Here is a 27222-nt window from a genome sequence, read left to right on the forward strand (position 1 = left end):
TATATGTATATATGTATATACGAAAAGTTTCGTCCGATGTGTGTGTGTGTGTGTGTGTATATATATAATATAATATAATTATGTAATTATCTATCCATGGTTTGGGTCTATTTTAAATTGTTATACTTTTTTTTGTATTTTTTACACTGACATATATATTATATATTATAATCGGGGTATAAAAGTATGAACTTAAGTAAAAACTATAAAAGAATAAATTTTTTATATAGACCCAAACCATTATGTTTTCCTTTTAAACTATTGGCTAATTCAATGGACTTATTTTGTGAGATTTTTTTATTTTATTTTAGTATGGGGATGTTCTTTTTCAGTCCCCGCTTCCTGTAAATCCAGTCTGTTTCCAGGCAGTAAGATCGGTAGCTCGGCATGCGTCAGATTAGCGCACGGGAAGGAATATGAGCCGTTCCGTGGTCTGGCAGGCTGCCACCTCTCTCCATTTTCTTGTCACTTTTAAAGCTTGATGTATAGCAGGACTTGTGCCAAGGCACTCGGTCCTTGTGGCACACTTTTAAGGCTCGCCGTTTGTCTTGCTGCAGGCAAAGGTTACGTCTGTCTATGTAAATCGGGTCATTGAAACACATTGCCTGAAATCACACTGAATACTGTCAGTTTAGATTTTTTTTTTGCCTTCAGGAATTATTTTAAATGTTTTTGTAAAAAAAGAAAACTAACGACTACATAGGTCGTTAAATGTTCTTTATTTATTTTTGTAGGGACTCATTTATTTTAGTTCGGTTAAAGATAAAATGTAAGATTGATACCTAGATGCATATATGGGCTCCGAGAGGGAATTGCAGAGCTGCTAGACTACCATAAGTTGCTTCTGCACACTGCCTGAAATTGTAAATCAGCCAGAATTTGGGGGTTTCTGTGCTGACTACTGGTAACAGTGGTAATCAATCCAGATCTTTACTGTGTCAGTGTCTGGCAGCATATGCTGCCAGACACTGTTATGTTAAAGCGTATCTAAACTCATATATATATATATATATAAGTTACCCCTTGCAGTGGGGCTACCCCAGCAGGAGCGTAGGGGAAGGGAGAGGTGAGCAGTCACTGCCGCAGGTCCGTGGATCAGATAAGTATTTCTTCTTTATTTTCGTCCCTAGAAAACAAACCGAACAGTTAACCCTTGCAATGCTGGGGTAGCCACGCTTCAAGGGTTAGCTTATAAAAATCCTGGAGTTCATCTTGAACAGACAAAAAGGGAGCAAATTAAAAGTTTTATTTTAGACCTTTCATACCCCTTGACTTCCTATAGAAATACTTTTCGAATAGGAACAGCCGTGCGTTGTGTATCGCAAAAAAAAAAGTACTTGTACCCTTTTTCTGCGATTTGCTGCGTGGATGTCGCTGTCTGCCATTGCGCGCGTCCCGGGTTGCTCAGGTCTGCATCGGCCCTAAGAGTAACCATTGCACTTGATGCTCTGATGAAACGGACAGATTGCACGCTAACACGACATTGTCTGGCATAACTGGCAGGACAGTACAAACAGGGTTAATTATGGTAAACATAACTCCCCAGCCCCCTCATTAATACAGGAGAAAGAAGACTAAGATTTTTCAGCAAGTAGAAAGGTAACAATTTTTAAATCCTTTTGTAAGGTATGCTGTGGGAATATGTAACAAATCTAAAGTAAGTGTTTTCTCAAATTTGTCTGCAAAAGTGGAAATACAATAAACAAAAATAGATACTTTTATGCACCATGATAGCATGAGATTATTTCCATTCACATTCACTGTTATCGAAGATCATTATGTTTCCACAACTAATTAGAAATGCCATGTTTCTTTCTAGCCGTCCGTCAAGCCCCTAACCAGAGAAATAGTCTGACCGGTGAAAAACGCATTGAAAATGGGGTATGTACATAAAGCATTCTCCATCATTTTATAATCCATTTTATTTATATAATTTATTTGCTTTTGTTATGATGATCGGATTCAGGGCATGCAAAAGTGTTTTTGGTGGATGGCGGAGGATTATATTATGAGCCATTTTTCTTATATTTCTTGGGTCTTGTCTGGTGGTTGACCTGGTGGTCATGAAGGTGGGTGAGAAAATAAAAGGATTTGATTGGTTGGAAATGGCAGCTCAGACAGGTAACCTTAAGCTTCCCATTGGCATGAAATTGCAGATTTCTATTCTTTCCCTCGGTCATACAAAGGTTCACAAAAGATAATCAACTTGGAATGTTTTAGGACACAGTCTTGTCTATGGATAGCCTAACTGATGCCATGAAGTCCTTTGTTTGCACAATGACATCTGGATTCCACGGGGGTTTTTGCTAATTTATAGGAACTGTTTTTTGTCACTGCGATTTTCCTTGTAATTTTCTGCTTTTTATATGCGTTTTAGTTCTTTTTGTAGTTATAATTTTAGGTTGGTAATTGAACAATTCGGCCCATCTAGAGTTCACTTATAGAGCTTCGTGACCTCTCTGTATTTACTAATTTGATACATTTAATTTAGGATTTTGAATATGTCCGTTGCATTGCAAAACTGAGTTACAATATAAAGAGATATTGTCTAAATACAAGAGGCATGTGTATTCTTAAATATTGGTGTTCTTTGTGTATTTCTTCCAGATCTGTGCACTAATCCAAAGTGAAACTTTACCCCTGTGCAGGAGATTCCTATAATAAAGACCGGTCACTGCTGCTCTCCCTCCTTGTGCAGGGTGACTGGTCTAGTCTCCATGCCCTCCTGTAATAAAGACTGGTCACTGCTGCTCTCTCCTTGTGCAGGGTGACTGGTCTGACTTCTATTTATATATGGCAGTATCTGAGTTGAGTGGATTTATATCCTTGGTGACTATTAAGGAATATATTGAATTTTGCTCTGCCCAGAGTGCAGCTTTACACGTGTCTGCCTGGTATTATTTGGAAAAGATTCTGCTTTGGTATAATCTGAATTGTTTGAGTTTTAACAATGAAAAGTGAAGCTTTTTATTAGAAAACAATTGTATGTTTGGTGTGATCCAGCGTAGTTATAACAAATATGTTCACATTATGGAATGCTTTTAACTACAAAAAAAACAACCCAGCGGTCCAGACTGGGATTCAGTGGAATAGCATGTTGCTTCAGCTTTCTGTGTCATAGAATCAATTTAAAATGTTCTACTTCTAGGATTTTCAAGACTCAGTGTGTCTATTCTGTTATGTAGGTCACACCCATCTACATTCCGGTTAAGTTTGGCATTTGAAATAAATGGACATATGTTCAGTCCCTTTTTTTGTGGTCACAGACAGCATGTGTGCCTGTGGAATATAATGCATCATGCTTTATGCTATTGTTGTGCTTTTGTTACTGTTTTAGGGCTAGAATCTGACCTAAGCAAGATCTGATAATGATGGTCCCCTAAAGTGTTTTATTTTTCTAGGGCTGCAACAGCTAATCGATTAAATTGATAATAATTGAGTATGAGAAAAGTTGGCAACTATTTTCATTATCGGTTCGTTGCGGGGAGAGATTTTTAATGCAACCAATCGATTAGTTGAAAAAATAATCGGGCAACTAATCGATTATGAAAATAATCCTTAGCTGCAGCCCTATATTTTTCCTTTTGTAACTCACTAATAAAGCATAGAGAAACTTCACTGCTCCATCCAGCATTGGTCTCCACCATCCAGTGCATGCAGGTGCTGGATAGGATCCGTCCACGCTCCACAACAATACAATGCCAAGAATAGCAACATACCGCCTGCTCACCATCTACAGGTGAAACTCGAATAATTAGAATATCGTGCAAAAGTAATTGCAGTAAGTGCTGCAAAAGGGGCCCAAACCAAGTACTGAGTACATATGCATGCTTGTACTTGTTTTATTGATTGCATGTAATAATCTACTTTTTTGAGGTTGTGGATTTGGGGTTCTTGGGGTTTTCATGAGCTGTAAGCCATAATCATCACAATTATGACAAATCACGGCTTGAATTATCTTGCTTTGCATGTAGTGAGTCTATCTCATATATTAGTTTCACCTTTTAAGTTGCATTAGTGAAATAAATGAACTTTGCACGATATTCTAATCGAGTTTCACCTGTTTCAGCTGCATTCTATCCAGCTTCCAACATGGTGAAGATCCCTGCCCAGTGGCGGCCCAACACTGACACGTTTCACCCTTACGGGCTTAGCTCTAGTTGTTAATCTCTTCAACTAAGCCAGTAAGGTTGAAATGCATTCGAAGTGGGTGAGCACTGGGCAGGGATCTTGTTGGAAGTTGGTCAGAACACACTATGTGGATGGTGAACAGGCAGTACGTGGCTTTTCTATTAACAGTATTGACTGTTAAAGCAGTTCATTGCTGAAATTCCTCCATCTTGGACTTCTTGCTTCCTTAAAGTGGAAAACCTTTTTTCATTTGGGTTAGAGCATGGAAGGGCTATAACCCGTCAGTTTCTTTTTTGACGTGTGTCTCGATGGGCAGATTTTGTTTTTAACTTCCTGCGCCATAGCTACAAAAGGAAGTAATAAAATCCCTGGTTGTCACCAGAACTAGTGTCCCCATTGGATGATTACCCCTCTATTCCTGTCTTTCCTCTGCCACATTGCACAGCCACTCTACTTCTTGCTAGTTCACATTTACTATTACCTGGATCACTACCCTGCTAACTGGACAGGTGGTGATGCTGGCTCGTTGTCCATGGAATAAGCTGAAGATGAACATCAACATAGAAAGCTGCATTGCCATATCAAGATATAAATTATTAAAATGGCTCTAAACATTGTTGTAAAACCTCCTGGGCGGTCAAGGATCAGTCATGTAGGTAGGTATGTGTGTGTGTGTTGAGTTTTTTGGCCTGAGTTTCACTTTTTGGGAGCAATATAGACAGGGTCAGGGTATTATCATTATAGGTCTGCGATAATGTGATAAAGCCTACAGCCAGCTCTCTCCCTGCAGCCAAACAAGGCCCCATTCATGTCACAAAAGAATTCCACTTTATAACAATCTTACTCCGATGAACTTGGCCAGAGATTAAAATGTTTTCAATCTTAAGCTCCAAATACCTCTAACTTTTCCATGCAGCCTCTACATTTCCCATTGCAAAGTTGTTAAGTGCCTCTGATGTTCTAAAGAAGTTCATTTCAGGCAACATTTTCCTCAACATGACCTGTTTAATGATTGTTTTAAAGTGTGACTCCATCGTTTTAGAAGAAAACTAAACAAATCCCTCTGGGTGACCAATTTACATTGGAAAGATTTTTAATGAAGTTTGTTGCAGATTTCTTCCCTTTTCTGTTCTGAAAAAAAAAATGTCTATTTGACCATGTACTTCTAAGACCTAGTCCTGAATAGGAGGGTCTGTGTTTTATTATGGCCACCTGAGCACATCACTGTGATGAGGAAAGCTGCAATGCCGGCATGCCTTTAACAGACAAGCCTGCCACCAAAAATACATTTCTGAGGGCTAGTTCACACCAGCCCCCGTGCATTCCGGGCTGATTGTAACTGGAACACACTGGATCACATTCCGTCCGACTCACTTTTTTTGGGTGGGAGGGGGCGTGGCGTTGCATTGAACTCAATGGCACCACAGCCACGCCCTCCAGCACCAATGCGATCAGCCGCACATCAGTGCCTGTGTTCCAGTCCGGTGCAGTCAGAAAAAATAGTGCATGCAGCCTTTTTTCTGACTGCACCGGACCGTAACGCAGGTACTGATGTGCGGCCGATCGCATTGCGGCCGGAGGGCATGGCTGCGGTGCCATTGAGTTCAATACACCGCCATGCCCCCTCCCACCCAAAACAATCGGTCCGCGACGCACTGATGCTGGTGTGACATAGCCCTTAGTGCAGGGGATTCTTAAATATTTCCTTGTAACTTATTGTAGCAATCAGTGAGCCAAACGCAGTAGGAGGGAATTACAGTTCTGGGGGTATTATGTACGCCAGTGGTGTGCAGAATGCCTCATGGTTGCCATATTGCATTACATTTTTGACTGGTTAAATGACAGTGGCTGCAGATAGGAATGGGAAAGTAATTTTTAATTACACCCCATTACAAAATGGCTTGCATAGCTGTTTTTATATGCACTTTAAAAAAAAAACAAATGTGGAGATTTGTTTTAAAGGCCTAGTGAACCCAATACCAAACTCTGGTGTTTTGGATGGACATTGATGGGCTATGGTCCCCTGTGGCTGCTTACAGTAGGTCTGCAGGTCACAATGAGAATTTCCTCCCTTGGGATCCAGGCTCTGCCTTCTCCTGTCTTTGGCTTCCTGTATTCTATTTCTGTCGAAAAGGCTGTATAGTTGAATGTTATTGGTTGCACTACAATAGCAAATTCATCAGGATGGTGTTTCGTTAACCTGGGTAGCTGTGGAATTGTGGGACTCCCCTATAGCACTAAATTTTTTTTTAGATCAGAAAAACGGGGGTTTATGTTTAAAGTGAATGTATAGGTAAAAGGACTGAAACATTTCCCATCTTTCTTATTTCATCGGGGAAAATATGAAGTATAAATATGAATATTATGTAGTCCTCAAGTAGTGTACAGAGTACAGTAACTCAAACTGAAACTTACATGGCTGAATAAGTCATCAGAGAAGTGACTCCTTTTGTTAGTGGGGGCTTCAGCCCATAGTCTATATCAGATATGACCAGCCTGGAAGAAGATAACTACTTTGTTTTACAGTTATAATAAAGCTGAACTCCAGCCTCACCTTCGGTCTTGCACAGTTGTACAGGCCCCTCTCCTGTACAGCAGTTGCGTACTCTGATTTCACTGCACACTATGAGTTTCTGTACAGTTGCAGCAAGTTAACTGAACTAGTAGGGATAAACAAGTGTTTGTAGTGGTTGGGGGTGCGTGTTAAGGCATTAGGAGAGAATTCATGAATCCATCCCATAATATCTTGCAGTTAGATCAAGCAAGGCTTTCTCGTTGAATTGTAGCTTCTCTTGCCATTCAATCTATGCTGGGAACTTGCCCTCTGTTGGCCCGGCATCTCTTTGCTTGCACTCTCTGGGGGCTGCGGTGGATGGAGCGGGAATAGGAGTAATTCCTCTATGGTCAGAGGTGTGCAGAATTTCCAGAATGATTTTTAGGGCAGAGTTGTAATCTTTTCTGTGCACATTCACATGTTAGGGATAACGTGTTCCCACAACACCAGGGTACCAGCAACCGGGGGAACTTACACAGCTTTGTTTTCTTAAAGGAGTTGTAAAGTCCCATCATATTCTCTCCTGTTATAACATCAGCATTGACATAGGAATACATACTGGAGCTTTTGATGTACAATCAAAGCTTAGTTGAAAAAATCCCTTTTATGTAGTGTGTGATACCTTCCATCTACCCATCACTTTCATCAACTTCCTGGATTCCCGGTGTGCTTTGCATTTCTTTTCCTGCTGCTTGATATGATGCAATCTCCATTTCTCAAGATTAGTAGCCCATCATGCATTGCTACTTGGGAAGCCAGGTGGCGAGTCTTTACACGCTTCCTGGCTAATCTGGAGGCCAGGTGCGAGTCATTACATGCCGCTTCCTGAATGGGACTTTCAGTATTCAGTATCGGCGAGTACCGGGAAAAAAAATGTCGGCGCTCGTACTCGATACCGAAATACCAGTATCGGTGCATCCCTAGTTATTAGGAGTGGGCTAGTACTATTGGAAATCCAATATAGAAATACAGATTTATTTTTAGTTCTTAACCATAAAACAAACTTTAAACGGGGCAAGGATAAAGCAATAGCAATCATGCATCATTATTTTATAGCCAGTAACAAAAGTGGACGGCAGTGAATAGGTGAAGTGAGGAAATGTTGGCAGTAACTGCATTTACTTTAGGATTTATTTGAGATTGAAGTGTTAAAGAACTGCTAATCCCTTGTGACTGCGGGCATTTGAAGTGTGCTAAGCTTACTGCTGTGACTAACAGGTTTATCTGTCTATTAGTGCTCCGAGAATACATCAGCTCGTACTTGGCACTGTCGTACTTTGGGATTTCAGTAATGGCCAGGCCTTTATTTAGAGGGGGACTTCAACCAAAAGTGTAATTTTAGTTATGGATTGAGTCTGGTTGGCTGAGTCATGCAGTAATAAAAAAATGAATCTCCTGAAAGGTAGCATGGGACCCTTTATGTAATGGCCGACTGTCTATAGTTTGGCGTTCAGATTTACATACATACGGTTTTAGGGGACAGTTTTAAGTGCCAATAAACATAGAATTCAGTCCCGCCTTCTTGTGATCCACTAACCTTTGCCAAAGAGCATAGCCTGGTCCCTTCACTTCTTATCTACAGCTAAAGTAATGCAACTCAGTCAAGGCACCAGCAGTGGCAGCATACTGTGAAGTTTGTAGAAATTGTAGAAAAGGGGACTCTAAATGTACCATTCAAGCTTTTTCTCAAAAACCACGAATTATGATGACCTTCCTAAACTATCAATAAATATAGCTTCTTATCTAGTCAGGCAGGGTCTTGTACTACCTTGCTGTCGATAGGTCTAAGGGCTAGTTTACACGCACTGGATTGCATCCCGGCCGGCTCGCTGCGTTCTGGGTGTCAAATGCCCCCCCCTACCGGCCGCTGTGCGATCGCCTGCACCAGAATGCGTGGCTCATCAATGCCTACAATTAGGGCTGCAACAACTAATCGACATAATCGATTATAATCGATTATTGAAAAAGTTGTCAACGTTTTCAATAATCGATTAATCGAATTCCATCTTCTTCGATGCAATCAGGAAAAAAAACAACACAATGCGGTGCCGGAACGCACTGGGGCTGGTGTGAGCTAGCACTTAAGGAGATTGTACAGTCATAGTTACATAGTATTTGAGGTTGAAAAAAAGACATAAGTCCATCAGGTCCAACCTATTGCGTGTATGCATTTATGTTTGAGCAGGTGTGTGTATGAGTCCATGTCTGATTGTAAAGTGTATGGTTACAGTTCAGGATGCACCAAGCTCGTTTTTTTTCGTTATTGAGTGCGAGTACCGAAATCTTCCTCTGACCGGACGTTCCGGTATTGTGAATGCTATCGGAGCATTTGGGCAAGTACGAGTACTCGCCCAAATACTCTGTAACGGCACCGATACTAGTATCGGTGCATCCCTAGTTATCCTCTTTGTTTTGATCACCCTGAGCAATGCAGTAGAACCTTAACCATTTACAATTTTGCCCCTTAATCTCCCTCTTATCAGTTTGTGTCTTGCTGTATTGGGGATTATAGGAGGTTAATGTAATGACAGATTGGGGCAGGGCTGGACAAACCCTAGGAGCCAGGTAGCCAATGCATCTTAAAAATTACATCTGTTTCCTAACTTATGAGGTTTTCTATAGTTGTCAATATAAAAAAAAAAAAAACAATCCCGCTGGCTCCTGAATTGGGTATTAATTTGTCCACCTGGGTTGAGTTACCATTTAAAAATATGTATCTTCAAGGATTGTTATTAAGAAAACCCTAAATATATAATGTTGGTTTATCTGCCCAAAGTTTTGTGTTTATAGGTCTGACCTTATAAGTTCTTTGCCAGCCCAAGTTTTCCAACAGTTGAATCATTTGAAGTCACTAACCCAGGGGTAGCCAAACTCCGGCTGTGGTGAAACTACAAATCCCATGATGCATCTCTCTCTGGGAGTCATGTCTGTGGCTGTGAGAATCTTGCAATGCCTCATGGGATTTGTAGTTCCATCACAGCTGGGGGGCGGAGTTTGGCTACCCCTGCACTAACCAGACCTTTTAATCTGTGTGGTGCTCTACATGATTATCAGTTTGCTCATACACCATGAGGGGAGGTTCTCATTGGTGGTCAATGAGGGGAGGTTCTATCCATGGGGTCCAGATGGTATCAAAGTTGGGCATAGTATTCATAGGATTAGCCAACCTGTTACATGTAACCTACCTTTTCACTCTAGAGACATTGAGAAGACAACTTCCAGGATTTAGCAATTTCTAATTTTGCAGCCGAAAGCATGTGCAAAAAAAGTTTAAATCTATTAGAAGGGAGGTTGTTGGGTTCCTATAGAGAAGGGCGAAGGCCAAGTCTTTGGTGAGGGGTCTATCCACCAGGGTAACAAGGATGCGAAAAATACAGTCCCAAAACTTGGAAGTGATTGGGCAATACCACCATATGTGAACTTTGGAGCCAGTTCACTGCGTCCTCTAAAACATAATGGGAAGTCATTTGGAACATAAGTGGCCATTCGGGTGGGAACCAAATATCACCTTAAGATAACTTTATAATTCATCTATACACCTGCACTCCGTGAACATGATTTAGTGGTCAACCATATCTGGGTCCACACATCCTCCCCCAGGGATGCACCAAGATCATGTTCCCATTTGGCAACATAAGTTGGGGATGTACAAGGTTGGGATTGTTTCTAATATATTAATATTTCCTATGTACTACTTGCAGCCACAAGAAGGAAGGTTTATGTAGGCTCCAACTGCTTCTTCTGTAAACTAGAACTGAGCAGCAGGGGTTTAGATGATGTCTTGAGGTAACAAAGCCAGAATGAACAGGACCGTCTTATACAAAACCTTTTCAATGGTAGATTTAACAAAATGGAGCAAATAAAGGAAGTTCAATGTGAGGGGCTGAATAAACTTTAATTTCACCTTCATCTCTGATTTTTCCTGAAATGTCCTAAATACATTGAGGGTCCATCCACACAAGGGCCATGCTTTAATCAGTCAGTACCTCACAACGAACCTTCTGACAGTGCGGGAGGTGCATTGTATTCCCATTCATTTGAATGAACAATTAACGCATGGCCCTTTTGTGAATGAGCCCTTAGGCAAATCTGAAGTTTTTGGGACATTTCTCTAGTGGTTCTTCCTTGTTCATGAAATTTAAATTGGATTTGAACACCACACATGCGATGTACCGTGAAAATGCTAGCCATCTGACTGTTAAGCTGATGTTTGGTCTTGAATACATCAACTTGGCAGGGGATAAGGAGGGCTGGCTTTTCTCTGACTTTCATTTTGGGCTCAATATAGGTTTTTGACCCAGAAAGGTAGAAGCCAACCTTTCCAGTAGCAGGTCAGCAATGGTAGCCTACATAGTTCTCTAATGACAGGTGTTCTTTAGTCCTAGGTGTCTAGTATGCAATTTATATTTGAAGGACGGTGATGCCACTCCTCTAAAATGCAACATATATTGTAGTGTAAATAAATCCGACTGGTAAACTAGGACTATGATAAATATTACTTGTGATGGAGGTAATGTCACTTCCATAAAGCAGACCTTATGATTCAGGGACTGTTGATGGTAAATTTAGATTTGTTCTTCCTGTACCCGCGGCATGTTTTTGCCCATGTTAAATTCATATTTTGATTTTCCTGGAGAAATGCAAATAAAATGTATAATGAGGGTGTCCACATAAAGAAGTAGCGGCAGCAGAGATTGGGGAGTGCATGGAGGGATGCCGTGCGATCTTGGCGCCCAGACCCAGCAAGTGCGGAGAGTGCAGGTCATCACACTGATCGAAGCTGACAGCTGGTTTGATCTCGCCTTGATTAGGTGTCTGACTGCTGGCAAAATCCACTAGCCTTTTCCATGCGCTGATTGCTGATCTACGCACAAGGACAGTTCTGCCTAATGATAGTGTACTGCGGTAATGGACAGACCTGCACACCGACGTGAACTGTAAATTTTAAGTTTCCTGCTTGACCGGTCCACCATTGAATGCTTTACGTGGTTTAGTTGCGTAACTTTTCATCTTTCTGGATTTTTTTTTTTTTTTTAATTCCACGTTGAGGACGTCTGTTTTGGGAGGAAAAAGGCGCCATGGAATTGATGCATTTGGAAAGCGTTAAGGAGTTTTCTTCTGATGGGGAATGCAGCAAAATTAAAGTGTCCTCCTACATGGTCACATGGGGGAGAGTTACTACGGTAAACTTTTAATATAATCATTAAAAAAAGATTTAGTCCAGTTAGAAAAGCAGCTTTGTTCTGCATTAGTTTGAGCACCTGCTGTAAGTACCACTGCGGTGTAAAACTGATGGCATCTAAAAATGCCATGATGCACCACTTAGTAGATCTTAGGAGGATGAAGGTATGTGAGAACCGATCAAAACACTGAACCATCAGTGGCTGTATTCTTCATCATATTTTCTTCATCATCCCATAGATATGCATCTTTGTCTATTTTTTTCTTTGTACTGTAGAATGATATTCCCTCTCCCACCTCCCTCTTTCTTTCGCCCTTTCTCCCTCTCTCCTTCCCTCTCTTCTCTTTTTTCCCCTCTCTCCTTCTTTCTCACTTTCCTTCTCTCCTTTTTCTCTTTTCCTTATCTATTTTTTCCTTTTTCTCTTTTCTTCTCCTTTTCTCCCCCCTCTCTCTCTCCTTTTCTCTCTGTCCCCCTCTCTCTCTCCTTTTCTCTCTGCCCCCCTCTCTCTCTCTCTCTCTCTCCTTTTCTCTCTGTCTTTCCTTTCTATCCAAGTTGTTTGTTTGCTCTTATGTTGCTCTTTAGTAAACTCTCTTACTCTTCGTTGCTCTCTTGGTCTTCTCTGCTCTCTTGCTCTTTCGTTTGCGCTATCTTGCTTTTGTTTGCTCTGTTGGCCTTTTGTTTGCTTATTGTCTTGCTCTTTCGTTTGCTCTCCCTTTTCTCTTTTGTTTGCTCTCCCTTTTCTCTTTTGTTTGCTCTCCCTTTTCTCTTTTGTTTGCTCTCCCTTTTCTCTTTTGTTTGCTCTCCCTTTTCTCTTTCGTTTGCTCTCCCTTTTCTCTTTCGTTTGCTCTCCCCTTTCTCTTTCGTTTGCTCTCCCTTTTCTCTTTCGTTTGCTCTCCCTTTCTCTTTCGTTTGCTCTCCCTTTCTCTTTCGTTTGCTCTCCCTTTCTCTTTCGTTTGCTCTCCCTTTTCTCTTTCGTTTGCTCTCCCTTTCTCTTTCGTTTGCTCTCCCTTTCTCTTTCGTTTGCTCTCCCTTTCTCTTTCGTTTGCTCTCCCTTTTCTCTTTCGTTTGCTCTCCCTTTTCTCTTTCGTTTGCTCTCCCTTTTCTCTTTCGTTTGCTCTCCCTTTCTCTTTCGTTTGCTCTCCCTTTCTCTTTCGTTTGCTCTCCCTTTCTCTTTTGTTTGCTCTCCCTTTCTCTTTTGTTTGCTCTCCCTTTCTCTTTCGTTTGCTCTCCCTTTCTCTTTGGTTTGCCCTCTCTTGCTCTATGGTTTGCCCTCTCTTGCTCTATGGTTTGCCCTCTCTTGCTCTATGGTTTGCCCTTGCTTTTTCGCTGTCTACCTTCCTTTCTCCAACCAGTTAAAATTAAGTATTGGTTTTACCACTGTAATTTTCCGATGTCCAATGTATTTATGGATCTTTGAACCTAATTTGCGGCTTTGAGCCAACATACACAGTTCAGAAACTTTGATAAGGATTTATTATGATGACCTCAGAATATTTTGGACTGTTGATGCAGAGATTTCCAAAGCAGTCGGGTGTCCTCGTTCTGTTTTCTGGCTTTTTTTGTTTTTGTGGGGTGAATGAATAATATGGATCGCCCATATTTGTGCCCAGAGCAGACTGTTCTCATAATCTGCGCAATACGAATACGGTTGCTTAATGTTCACCAACATGTTTTCATTTTGTTCCCTTCCCAGCAAATGGTGATAAACACATTTGTCACCTGTAATTTACTATCTGCCATGCAGGCACTTTCCAGGTTTACAAAAAATCCAAAGCTTTAAATTATATCTCTGTCAACACTTTAATTGTATTGTGTTACATTATGCAGCAGAGGTGGTGAGATATGTTTGTATCATTCCATGTGGAGCAAAATATGTTTACTCTGGAAGCCAGGCGTTGCGGTTTTACCTACAGCACGTTGTATTATTGTGTGATCTCTGTTTATGCAGCACAAATATGCCTTCTGTCTGCAACTAAACTGGGTGGCCATTCAATACACGGCTACAGGGATTCCAGTCCTTAAACTGTAGAAGCTGTTTATTCCATCATTATAGCTACAACAGTGCCAGATGCAATATTGTAAGGCGGTGATAAAAAAAAAAATCAGTGTACCTATTCCTCCAGGTTTGCACAAGAAGGGTAGACTCTCGGGGGAATTTAACAAAACTGGAGCAGAAATGTCTGGAGCAGTTGCCTATGGCAACCAATCAGCTTCTCCCTTCAGTTTGTTCAGTTAAGGTTTGAAAATTAAAGCTGGATGCTGATTGGTCGCCATGCACCAATCAGCAGATTTTGTCTGCTCCAGTTTAGATAAATTCCCCTCTCTGTGTTTTTTCTAGTTTTGGAGGAGTTTTGTCAATCAAAATAAAAATAAAAATAAAAAAGACGGCCTGCAGTGGGTGTGTTTTGTGAATCCTCTTCTTGCATTTTAATTTGGGGTTCTTGGATAACCAGATTTCTGGCCCTAGGGAGTGGGATTGGCTGGAGCACTACAGTAAAGCCTGGATAGAAAACTGAAGCACTGCGCAGGTAGGCAACGTTTAATGACCCCTACCTCCTCCTACAAGACCTTTAAATGTTTCCATGGTTCTTGAAGGAGGACTTTGCAGTAACTTTGTTTTCTACTAGCTGGTCACTAGTGTCCTCTGCTGCATCTGTGGCTGTCAAATAACACTTGGTAAAAGCAGGACTGAGTTACATGGCCGTCCGGAGATGCTGCAGATCTGATGCATGCAGGGGACACAAGCTGCAGCAGAGAACACATCCAAAATGAAACACATGACATGCCACTCCAGGTGAAGCTGGGCTCCATTCTTCCCAGTTACGTCGCAGGTGCTGGTCCTTCTGGTCTCCATCAAAGCAATCAATAGCAAGGACAAGCTAGTGTGCTGATGCGTTTCGCTCTAGCAACAGTGCTTTCTCAAAGAAAATTGAAGAGAGCTCTGTGTCAATTCAAAACATGTCCGATTAAGAGCTTGCCCCTACTGGCTGGTAAATAAAGGAATAATATCCTTTTAACTCCCGGTGTGCCGTGTTGCTATTGCTGCTGCTTTTGCAGTAGTGAATAGTTGTCACCTTCCTTGTAATGCATTGAATTGGGAAGGGGGGGGTCAAGTGAATTGCAACACTGGTGGGACAGCATAATGGTTATTTTGGTTTAACTTTGTTTTAGTGGTTTTTATATATTTTTTTTTTTCTCGCAGTCCTGTTTTTTTGGGAGGTAAGATTATTGTAGTGTCTATAGAGGATCTAATGATTGATATTAGAGGGTCACTTAAGCAGGGAAATCAGAGATCACTTTAGCGGTAAGGCTGGTCGTATGAGGAAAAGAGTAACCCAGCGATCCAGTGTAACCTGCAGTGATTGAATCAGTCTCTGAAAGGGCCTAATCCGAAAATCCCTGCACACGTGCCTGTTGTGTTAGGATATCTCCCCTCCAGCCTTCTGGGTCCTTCTTCCTCTGACCTCCCTCTAACACTGACAGGGGGCTGCTAATAGGCTTTTAACTCTGTCAGCAGCACAAGAATGTCCTATTCAGCATATCGCTCCTTGTATAAACACAGTGGGTTGTAGGAAGGGCAGGGAGATGCGTTGTGTTATTAACTGCTGTGATTCCTCATAGCGTTCGCTTTCATCGTAATTTGCCATCTTCCTCTGTCATTACACCAATCGCTAAGTAAGGGCCTGTGTGGACAGGCTTCAAACTGGTGTCAGTGGCATTAGTTTGACATCGGCCTGGGATACTTCTCAAATCATTCAGAATTAATTGGCAGATGCATTTAACCTGCAGTTGACTTTCTTTTTACCTGCTTCAAGAAAGTTTTGGATTCCTTTAGACTGGTATGTTAAAGGCAAAGTCCACTTTTTGAGAAAAATAATAAATACACACGTCTTTATAAAAGTAAAGAACATGCGTTTTTTTTTCTTTGGAGCCAGTAAAGCATTGGAACCGCAATCAGTAGATCCCGGGTGCAGTGCTCTGGCTTCTGCAGGTTCTCCCTCCCATCCATGTTAAAGACATTCAGTAACATGGACGGATGAATGAATTGACTAAAAGTGTGGTGATGTCGCTGCACTTTTATTCCATTGAGAACGCCTCTGCTGTGGTGGCCGACAGGACTCTCCATTTCTCCATTCACAGATCCTGTCAAAGGATCTGATGTGGCTGTGTGGGTGGAGTCGCCAAATTCAGCCACCAAATTTAAAATAAACCAGCATGCAGGGAGAAGAATCCCTGAGGTGGGTACTGATTTTACCATGTTTTATGTTACTCCTTGAATGTGGCTGTAATATGAAACATGGTCCCAAAGGTGAACTTTAATGCAAAACCCACTTAAAGTGCACAAAAGCCCCTGTGAAGAATGGAGGTCCACTCATTAACCTTTAGATTTGAACTCCCAACAAAATGCTTTCTAGTTTTGGCTTGGGTGGAGAAGAGTTGGGTCTTTTGTCCAGTTTTTATTGCTGTCTGCGTCCCTTTGGGGGAGATTGCCCTTTTGCTTCCAGTCCTGGTGACCATACAGGAAATAAGGGTGTGATCTCTGCAAGGGACTATATGAATAAAGAGAAAAAAAACTGAGAAGTTCTAACTCTTCCCCCAAATAATAAAATGGTCTGCCTGAAAATCAACTTTATCTGATTTTTATACTAGACATATTTAGGCTGTCTATAAACTGATTGCATTTCGTCTGGTTCATTAAGAACTGGCTAAAATTCAATCAATAGATGGCCTTGTCTGCAGACTCATCCAACATCCCACAATTGAAAAATTTAAGGAGTCTGGTGAAAAATTGTCTGCCTGACATAGCCTGCTTCCAGTCAGATGCAGACACGGTTTAGGTATTTTGGCAGCCGGCCGGGCCAACTGTTAATTTAAAATAGCCTCAGCGGGAGATTTCCTCTTTCCAAGCTGTTTATCATGGATGGAGGTATCTGTTAGATTTTTTTTGGTCCAGCCGAAAGCTGGAAGAAAAAAATTCTAAAGGTGCCCATACACCTTGCAATTAACGTACCATAATCAGCCAGATGATGGGGAAGTGCACGATCACAATTACTAGCTGAATTTAGTTGAACGGGCAGATTAGGAAACTTTTGTTGAAACCGACGGATTAGTGGCGTTTTCGTCCAACAAAAATCGCTACATGAACACTGCACATGCGCAAACGAAAATCCGTTCTCTCAATTGACTAAGTTCATCCAGTTACTGTTGCTAATGAATGATAATCGAGAACTACATTGGTCTGTTCATGATGGGATATTCGAGTGGAAATTGAACAGGGGTTCGATGAGGGGACAAAAAAAAATTGAATGATAATTGTAAGGTGTATGGCCAGCTTTAGCAAACGTATCACCATGCTCCTTGGCAGGTCTGCAGCCTCTTACCACAAGCTTTGGCGCCATGCAATTTCCAGCTTTGTAGTATTGCAGAGGGCTATGCCTTGCACACTGGTCGGAAATTTCACAGGCTAATATTTTGACCCACTTATATTGGTCACCATCATTACTTAGCAGCTGGATAGTCTGTGGCAAAGGATAAATGCCGGAAAAAAAAAAAGTTTGAGCATTTACAAGTTATGAAGGTCTCTTTAGTGAAAACCTCTAAGATTGGTGGGGGCTCGGTATGCAACTACTGCTCTACAGGCTCTAATACCAGAAACATGAATGGTAAAAAAAAAAAATCTGTCTATGAACTACAAAATTCCTTTACTAGGAGGGGTCCCGGTTGGTTTCTTGGAGAAGAATGATTCTGTAAGCCGAGTCTGTAACTCTTTCTGTAATAGCTATTCCATCATTTCCAAATATGCCGAGTTCAGGCCCTTCTGAAGTCAGTTTCTATTAACAAGGGGATGAAGCATAACACACCCACCCGTACACACACAAGGACGCCGCGCGCACCCACAGCCGCTGGAGATGAATTTATACAGCAGACAAAAGGCAACACAAAGTGTACTTTACCCTTTATGTGTTGAATGTACAGTGGCTGCTCTGTGTTCCCTTGTTTGGAAATGACATTTAAAGGCCCAATAAATCCAATTGTGGCCATGCCATTTACAGTTCAGTGACTCATTTCTTACCTTTAGTTAGTTATCTGGGCAGGGACCACACAATGATGCCTTCTACCCAATGCAGTGTGTGCTGGAGGGGCCATGTTGAGTTGACTTGAATAACAGAAAGCGGAACAAAACACCAAAATCGTACCAAATGTTTTTTTTGGGTCGCCATGGTGGGATGGGGTCCCATTGAGTCGGTGTGTTATCTCAAAGCCAAATATTTTGCCCCTGTTGTAAGGTAATTTGCTAGTAGAGCCCTAGAATATTCCACTGCTGATCCCTTATAAAAATACTAGCAGCCTGGCTGAAATTCTAATCTAAGAACTATAGTAGTTACTGTCAACTGTTCATTGACTTAATTTGCTGCATACTTGTTCCAGGTCTGATGCTTTTAAAACCTCAGGCACCCAAGTAAGTAGCATTTTTCAGAAGGTCAGCAAAGGCAGCCTACGTATTCCGTATTTCATCAGCATTTGAAATAGCTTAAAACCCTATAGAATGAAAAAAAAGGAGGGGAGCGCCCACTCCACGTGAAGGATCGTTTAATAATGTCCTTTTAAAAAATGGTAATGTACTCGCAAGAGAAAAGTGATACAAGTGTATTTAATGGTTCCCCTCACAGGAGGCTATCGCCCATCAGAAGCCACAGCACAGCTAAGTCAGCTTCACGACCCAAGTAGTCTTCCAGCAGCGAGTGGCAGGGTTAGCGCGTTTTCTGGGATCAGCTGAGAAAGCGTTGGAATGCTTGCGCTATTGGTGGTCACACATTTAGCCGTCGAAAAACTGGGCGGGATTACGTTAAAATGTGTGACCACGTCACCGGTCACACATTCTAACATAGTCACAAACTTTGATAGTGAAGTAGTAAAAAAAAAAAGCAGTGAGTTGAGTGGGGATATAGGTGGGGCATTAGGAAGAAGGGGGAGTGGCTATGAGGGAGTAGTACAAAAAAAGCTGTGTACATGTTTTAGAGCAGTGTACTGCTTCTGCATGTGTGCCTACAATGGAAGATATTAAATATTAGAAATGCAGACTGAAATGTGGTTCATTTAGTCCCCACGGGTCTTTATGGGGACTAAATGAACGTAGAAAGTTAAGGATAGAGAAATGTTAAAATGGCACGTTGAAGCAAGTATGAATATATTTGTCTATGTTCATAAAGGCAGGGAGTTCTGTCCTAATGAACATTGATGCAGTTATTTACATTAAAGGGGGGAACATATCCTATCCTAGCAATATAAGGGTTAAAGATCCCCTAGAAATGCCACAACTGTGTATCATGTAGCCTTGATTAAACATTTGAGCTTGGTTTGTTTAAATCTGCAGTATGTAAAATGAGACAGACTACAAAAAATGCATAACGCATAACCATATATAATATTTGTTGGAGCGTGGGCGGGTGGCCTTCTGTGTTTCATATTCCTATGACAGCGGAAGCTCTGACATTCTCCAGCGTTGCCTGCGGTTTGATAACTGCTAACAAAAGGGCTCCGGTTCATTGTGTGGTAGCATCTGAGGAGGAGTGTTGTACAGTGAATTTTGTCTAAATCAGAAACAAATGGGATTCATGAAAAGAATGATTAGGTTAGTTCAAATAGATGCCTGGTACTCAAGTGGAAGCTGATGATGTGACGCATATGGCACAGCTTTCCTGCTTGGTACTTCAAGTGTATGTAAAGCCCAACAATTCACTTTTGGCTCCTTTGGGTCTGTTCAGTATACCATTTGAAATTGTTTTCTTATATCCATTTGATAAGTTAGAAAATAAAAAAAACCTGTTGATCTTGCTGGAAATCTTGTGAGCCGATCGAAGATCCACAACCTTCTGTTATGGACTGTGGGGTTCTGTAGTCCTATCTTGGTTTTTGTTGCCCTGATACAAAAGGGTAGGTGGGCTTTGTCATCCATTGACAGGAAGTGTATTACTGGTAATACAAAAGGAAAACTGCTTGGAAAAAAAAAGAAAATTAAAGCTGGGTACACATGGAGCAAATGTCGATCTGTTGGTGACCCTATCCCCCGACAGAAGTCAATCATTAGAGTCACTTTTGCTAAAGGAACATGTTGGAAAATCCTCAGCCGAACCGCCAGCCAGTCGGCTGCAAGCAAAAGAGACCGGCGCCACTGTCCGAATAGCAAGTACTCGGTGGCACTGAGTGTGGATGGAGGAGTCTGTTATATATTTTTCATTCAGCCTGCAGGTTGAACGAAAAAAATATAATGGTGTATACCCCACAGAATGCAGCCACCACATTTAAGGACCGATAAGTTGTAATTTATTAAAGGAGAACTATGGGGTTAAGGCTTGTCCCCATAGTTCTCCTTAGGGTAACGGGAGGACACAAACTAGCGTCCTCCCGTCACCCTAGGCTCAGTATACCGCGAGCTGTAGCTCGCGGTATACTGAGACGCCACAGTATACAGCGACCTGCTGAAGCGGATCCCGACAATTATGCCGGGATCCGCCCAGCTGTGTGACTGACAGCTGACTCTGCCTATCTAGAGGCAGAGCCAGCTGTACCCGCCCCCTCCCCCGTCCATTCCGCCAGTCAGCGCTGGCGGAGCGGGGAGGGGGGAATCCAGCCCCTCCCCTGTCACAGAGAGCCGTGACAGGATCGAGAGGAGAGCGAACGCCGGTATGTGTTCGCTCACCTCCCGATCTACTGAGCCGACCTGTGACAGTCTCATTGTCACAGGTCGGCTAGAACTATGAGGTGAGTGAAAATCACTCACTTCATAGTTCTTCATAGTTCTCCTTTTAAGTTTTGGGTTTAGATGAACTTTTGTTTATTGCAGCCAATGCTGTAGTGTCCCAGCCTGCTCCAATCCCTTTTTGTTGGTCATCTGCTTGTGATCTTCTCAGACATGCCTTTTACAGACTCTTTGCTATCTCTCCCATACTAAAAGCAACATGTAGACCTTTCATGCCCCCTGTGAATCAGGGCTAGGTCTGCAATTGGGCAGTTGGGTTTGAGTTTTTATTATGACCATGCAATCCCCCGTAAAATGTTATTCTTTGCCTTATACCCAACTGGGTGGTAATACAAGCAATGGTCCTGGGAAAGTACTCAGGAAAACATGCCAAAACACTCATTAACACCCACTACATGCTCTGTAAGGGATCATTCACACCAGCCCCATTGGGCTGGTAACGCAAAGACAATGTAAAAGTGTGGAGTCTAGGGCTGCAGCTAACTATTATTTTCATAATTGATTAGTTGCCCAATTATTTGTTTCAACTAATTGATTGGTTGTATAAAAAAAAATCTCTCTCTCTCTCCATAGTTGCCAACTATTCTTATCGATTTATTATTGATTTTAGTTGTTGCAACCCTAGTGGAGTCTATTCAAACTAACTTACTTCGTTGGTTTGTCTTGTGATAAAATGGTGCAGACTAAAGGTGCCCATACACCTTACAATTATCTGCAGATTTTCTGTGGTCAGATGGAAAAAGTGCAACAGATTGGCCCAGGTGGAGATTACTCCATCCACACAGTTAAGTGTAGATGGAGGAATCTGTTGCACCTTTTCCATCTGACCACAGAAAATCTGCAGATATTTGTAAGGTGTATGGCCAGCTATACATTGTATCACACCCCATACATACAGTTTTGTGTAGTGTGATTTTAATAAAGTTTTTAAAAAAAGAAGCTAGCAGAAGCAAGGGTTTGAATGGGCCCTAAATGTTGCTCTGAATGACAGATTGGGGGCATATCGGTGGCTGAATTTTTCTAACTTGTAGGTGTGCCTGTACACTAGTTATGAGGCTGGGCTTGGTGTGAATCCAGTTCGCCTAAGTTTGCCCAAGCCCGCTTAAATCTGACTGCCACCCGACCCCTCCCGGCTCAGTTGCGGAGAGGCGCATTACCTACCCCTCAGCTATAAGTCCGAAAGGTGCAGAGAATGCCCCGCCACAATTGCTGCCATGGATTGGGTCGGGAGGAGGGGGTGGCTGTCACAGTTTTGAGCGGGCTTGGGCGAACTGGGTGTGCTCCTAGTCCAGACTTATCTCTGCTGTTCACTTTGGCCACAGACATTCCCATGCTTTCCGCCATAGGGGAAACTGCAAGTGAAATCAAGTATGAGGCATTACAATTCACATTTAATACATTTAACAACATAATTGGGCCTCTGGAATATACTGGGGTGGCTACCCATTAGCTTTAGTACTCTTTTAGTTGTTTGGACTTCCTGTCTCATGGGCAATAAATGAGAACAGCGAGGATGCAGGCAATGTGTAGTGTATGAGCTTTCTAAGCATGGACTGTGGCTGTCATACGTCTCTTATTTTGTTGTGGTTTTGGAGAGGGAGGATCTGATACGCAGGAACTGCTATTAAGCTGCCGGAATGTGTAGGATTATACAGGGAGGTTGTTTGGCCTCCAAGACGAGATGCTCATTGGCAAGCATAGTTTATCCTTTGCACGTCCCTTCTACCTGTCACTCATGTATGACGCTTCCTAGTCTGCCACACGCTCTGCACCTTCTCTGGCGTCGGACACCTGCTCACCCATCTGCCACAACACCGCAAGCTACTAAAGGCTCGGTGGCAGGGCTCGCTAGCTCCCTCGTTTTCCATCACCATGTGGGCGAGGAGGAAAAGCCAGCACATCAAGCTTCAGGTTTTCCGAGATTTCTTTTCCCCTTTTAAATGCTGAATACGTTTTTACTGCTTCCCTTTAGGGCTTAGAGTAGGTGGCAGCGCATTGTTTCTGCTTCTCTAATGCTGAATGAATTAAGAGGATTTCCTGCTGGCTCCTAGGCTAATTGTCTTTCAGGATTTTCTCTCCGCTCAGTAACCCTCGTCATTCTAGGGGAGGTGGGACGTATATTCGGAAGAGGTCGTTGCTCAAGAGTAGCTTGTTGCAACACGGTGAACTGCAGTCTCTTACAGCAAGGTTGGACAAATCCCAGGAGCCAAGTAGCCAACGCTCCTTAAAGCTGCCACCTAACATTTTAGTTTTTTTTTCTAGTTGTTGGCAATGGAGGTAACTCCTAAAAAACAATCCTACTGGCTCCTGAATCCCATATAAATTTGTCCACCCCTGTCTTTAGGGGGTTTCTGCTGTACCCGTTGATTTCTACAATTTCATGCTGACCGTTGTTTCCTTTCATCTATTGGAGAATTAGTGGGGAGAATAATACAACCCTGTACTGATTGCACCTAATAAAAGTATGAAATGTAGTTTGAAAGCATCAAATATAAGATGCTGGTGTTGTCTGTATAGCATTCTCCTAAATCCCGGTGTACTACTAAAGTTCTGGGAAGAAAAGAAAAAAAGATGCTTCCTCAATGTTTCCTATGTATACGCTTGGTGCTAGGCTGGGTTACTTTTATCTGCGGGGGGAAGTTTGGTCATCTTTTTTGGAATGCTGATGGTTTCATAGGTATTTTGGTGGCAATGGGAGAGCCTAGGAAAGATACCAGGTACCTTCTACCAATCTACTGCTTTACTTCCCTCAAATGTGACTCGTTATATAGCCACAATAAGACAATGGTCATATGTGCTTGCAAATCTCAAAAAATTTCCGATTCTCCGAGTATTATAAACAGCAGAACATTTGGGGAAAATCCCAGGTGTAAGAAGCCAATGTTCCAAAAATCCATACTGGTACCATTGCGATCCCTCGGTCAGTAGAAGCATGCTAATTGGCAGAAGTCTGACCCTTTTCTGAAAGTCTTCTAATTTAAAGTGTCTGTCCCTAAATGCCTGTCAGAAGTTGCTATATTAGGGAGACGACCCAAGCCTGCCACATCTGCATGGTCGGAGTTAATGATTCAGCTGCACGCAAGTTGTAAAGAGGTTAATCGCGCTTATTACGGATCTCGCCGCTTGGAATTGCTGTGAATAGCAGCAGTACGGCACACCTTGTTGTATTGTCTATTGTATGTTCCCTTTTTTGTCTCCACTGTACGTAGCACCCTTTTCAATAGGTGACTTTTGTGATCTGACACACCTTTGTGGATATTGCTGATAATACAATAAGAAAGAGTGTAAAAATACAACTGTACATGTAAACAAAAATACAGTGTTTCATACACCTTCACGAAAGATGGTACATTTAAACTTTAACCCAAGCAATAATACTACTATACTTTATATAGAGGTATAAGATGCTTTATAATACTTGGCTCTCTAAATAAATCCAAGCATACCAGGTAACTCGTAACCTTTTACCTCTGCCTTTTCTTTGTTGCTGTTTCAGAGCTGTTATCATGGAATCAGACCAGTGTTACCACTGCATTGTTTGTTTAGTCTGTCACTGTCTGCACTAGCATCGCAGACAAGGACTGAGAACAACAAAAGATGGTAACCTGAAACTTTTAAGTAGGAATGTTGTCCAAACCATTTTTGCTTAAGCCAGTTTTGTTACTTGTAATAGTAACTATACTTAGAATATATGTAATGTATTCTGGAATATCAAGCGACCTTGTACATATAACCTTTTACCTCTGTCTTTTTTTTTTATCCTGTATTTTCAGAGCTGTCCCATGACACAAGCCCATGACAGATTGAATGTAAACAAAGCAAGGTTTAATCTGTTTGCGTCTACACTGTACCTACAGACATGGACTGAGAACAAGAAACGTGTCTGCTCCATATTTTATCTGCCTGGGAGCTTCTGTTTCCCCTTGTCAGCCATGGTTTTGTTGATTGCACTTTTGTCTTCTGGTTCCCCAACTGGGTTATTCCTATTCGCAGTGACAACTAATAACTAAAGTCTAGGGCCTCGGCTAGACCACAAGGCTGCTGTTGCTGTTCTCCTGAAAATGCTAGCTGCTTTTTTATTCTGCAGACGCTCTGCCTTCAATGCTTCGAGTCACTGACCCGTAACTTGTTCGAGGTTAATGGCTTTAAATGATGAAGCTTAAGGCTAGGTTCACAACTAGGCGATTGAGCTGGTGAGCTGTTTTCTTATGGTTGTCGCACATTTTCGCTCCTGCGCACATTTTCGCTCCTGCACCTTTTGTGCGCGACATACGGCAAAGGTGTGAACAGCCTCCATTGACTTCAATGCGAATCTGTGTTTTGCACGATATCGCGTGACTCAAACCGCGTGATGAATCGCCTAGGTGTGAACCTAGCCTTCTGGTTCAACATGCCAGCCAGGCGACTATCATTAGCTCAATGAGAAGTCTGCAATGACGGCCTTCATATTCCTCTGACTACTATCACTTTAACCAATCAAGTTGTTATGGGGCAGGATGCATTTGTTTCACAAGACAACTTGGCTATAGACCAGAAAGTGTATCTCTTGGATTTCCAAAGTACCATCTATGAGACTACAGCGGCTTTCCGTTGTTGCTCTGCAGGTTCCCTTCTGCCGGTTTCTTACTCCGCTGAGAGTAACTGAGCAGTAAGGTTATATGGTTTGGCATTGCCGTGGTTCATTACCTACACTGATGATTCCTGAGAGAAGGAAATTGATTCCTCGGGCTGTGTCAGTGATTTCCTGTGAGCTTGGCTCAGCCTAATGAGGAAATCCTCCTTATGACTTCAGTTTATTCACCGTGTATATTATTCTTGCTGCTAAATTTAAACCTGTCATGTCTGAACTGGATTTCATTTTATTAATCACATGCCAGGTTTTCATGCATGTGCATGAAATCCCAACTCCATTATACCACACAATGGTATTTTCTTTCCCTGCCTTTCTCTGATCTTTTTACAGGCCCTTAACGGAATCCATGTTTTTGTTTTAGATCGAGTGGAAAAGATTTTAGGTTAGGTTTTTATTAGGGATGCACGGATACCGATACTAGTATCGGTATCATGCCGAGTATTGCTCCAATGCCTAGCCCGATACTTCCTGTATCGGGAAGCCAGGCAGCGCGACATTAAACGCCGCCTGAATGGGACTTCCGGTACTCTGTATCGGTGAGTACCAATAAAATATCAGTACTCGTACTCGATACCGAAATACCGGTATCGGTGCCTCCCTAGTTTTTGTCGCTCCCATTAGGGTGATGTTCCTTTGACACCCGTACAAGAAATAGGACATCAATGAGACTGGAAGTCTTGGGCAGCTATAAAGGTATTGACAGAAGTTCTCACTCTTCTTCACTCTTTGTAAGCCTTATGCATACGCACTGCTGTGCCACCCATTTCACAGAGCATGCTTTGTGAACGACGCAAGTGGTGAAAAGGTTCGGGAGGGACAGTCAGTACAGGAAATGCACAACATGTGACATTATTATTTCAGTATTATGTACTAGCAGTGCTCCAGTCAGTGAGTAATGCATATAGGCCAACCATTCTCGGGAAACCAGTTCATATGCTTCCATGACTCAGTCACTGGGACCTTACTAGGAAATTCATAGAATCAGTACTGGCTCAGGTCACAGGATGACTTAATTTTGAGGCCCTTTTGTTGCTTGGTAAGTGGGTCTGCAATGCTAGTAAATTGAGTGCTGCGTATTTTGGTATGTCATGAGGTTTGTAGTAGTCATCTGCTTTTAAAATAATTAGCTAATTTTGTTTAGATGGAAGCTTTCTATCTGTATTTGCAATACCGCCATCTGTGGGCCAGATGCAGGTATTGCACCAGAGCTGCAATGACGAAATAAGCCCAAACACAACATTTATGATCAACCATATGTCAGAATAATCTACAAATAAAGGCAGCTGAATGGTATATGCAGTCTCAATGTTGTAAGAATCTAGGCTGTCCTGCTTCTCCCACCTCCATATAGGTCAGTGATGGTGCCAATTATAGTTTGCAATAGGAAAGCATAGAAGGGGCAAATTTGCATTTCATTTAACATGCCTACATCTCTGATTTTGGTCATTCCAACAGGTTATTTTAGCTGAAGGTAACTTCTTGGTGTATTTTTTAAGTTAAATGTTCTTTACAAATTGCCCAGATTTATGACCGGTTTCTTTAAATTGCTGCGCAAAATGGGTTCTATTGTGTGATGGTAACAGGGTTTAAACAGTGCTTGCAGCTTTGCTCAGTCTTCATTCTGTTTGTATCCCTTTGACTACACAGTGGAGAGATGGGTGGCAGCAGGTTAAAAAGGCAACATGTTAGTAGAAAGACCAAAATGAAGGAAATACAATGCTGACTTTTTTGCATGCACTAGCAAGCACATCAATGGAGACTTCCTTTTAATCAGTTGGTATTACAGGGGTTCCTGGGACCTGGAAATTATTTCAAAGGCTTCTCTCGGACAAGGAGGTGGAGAAAGGCTGCTTTAGATGCCTGAGAAAAATAAGGTCTCTAGCTTGTGTACATAAAACGGCATTGGGCCTAATTTGGAAAATTGCTTAAAAATATGAACATTGTATTTGTTTCTTTCAGTG

At 42.0% G+C, this 27222-nt stretch overlaps 1 protein-coding gene across 2 annotated transcripts in view; it reads left to right on the top strand.

Moving 5' to 3' along the window:
• The window catches only part of PPP1R13B (protein phosphatase 1 regulatory subunit 13B), a 73199-nt gene that overhangs the window by 19209 nt on the left and 26768 nt on the right, over positions 1–27222 (top strand). The window contains exon 4 of one of the 2 annotated variants that reach the window (XM_018556649.1): positions 1820–1881. In XM_018556649.1, coding sequence (XP_018412151.1) covers positions 1820–1881 — 62 coding nt within the window. Of the gene's footprint in view, positions 1–1819; positions 1882–22347; positions 22540–27222 lie in introns of those variants that run through there. The other variant, XM_018556657.1, reaches the window with a different exon arrangement.

This window comes from Nanorana parkeri, unplaced genomic scaffold (genome assembly GCF_000935625.1).
Source record: "Nanorana parkeri isolate BGI_ZX_2015 unplaced genomic scaffold, ASM93562v1 scaffold12, whole genome shotgun sequence".
Classification (NCBI taxonomy): domain Eukaryota; kingdom Metazoa; phylum Chordata; class Amphibia; order Anura; family Dicroglossidae; genus Nanorana; species Nanorana parkeri.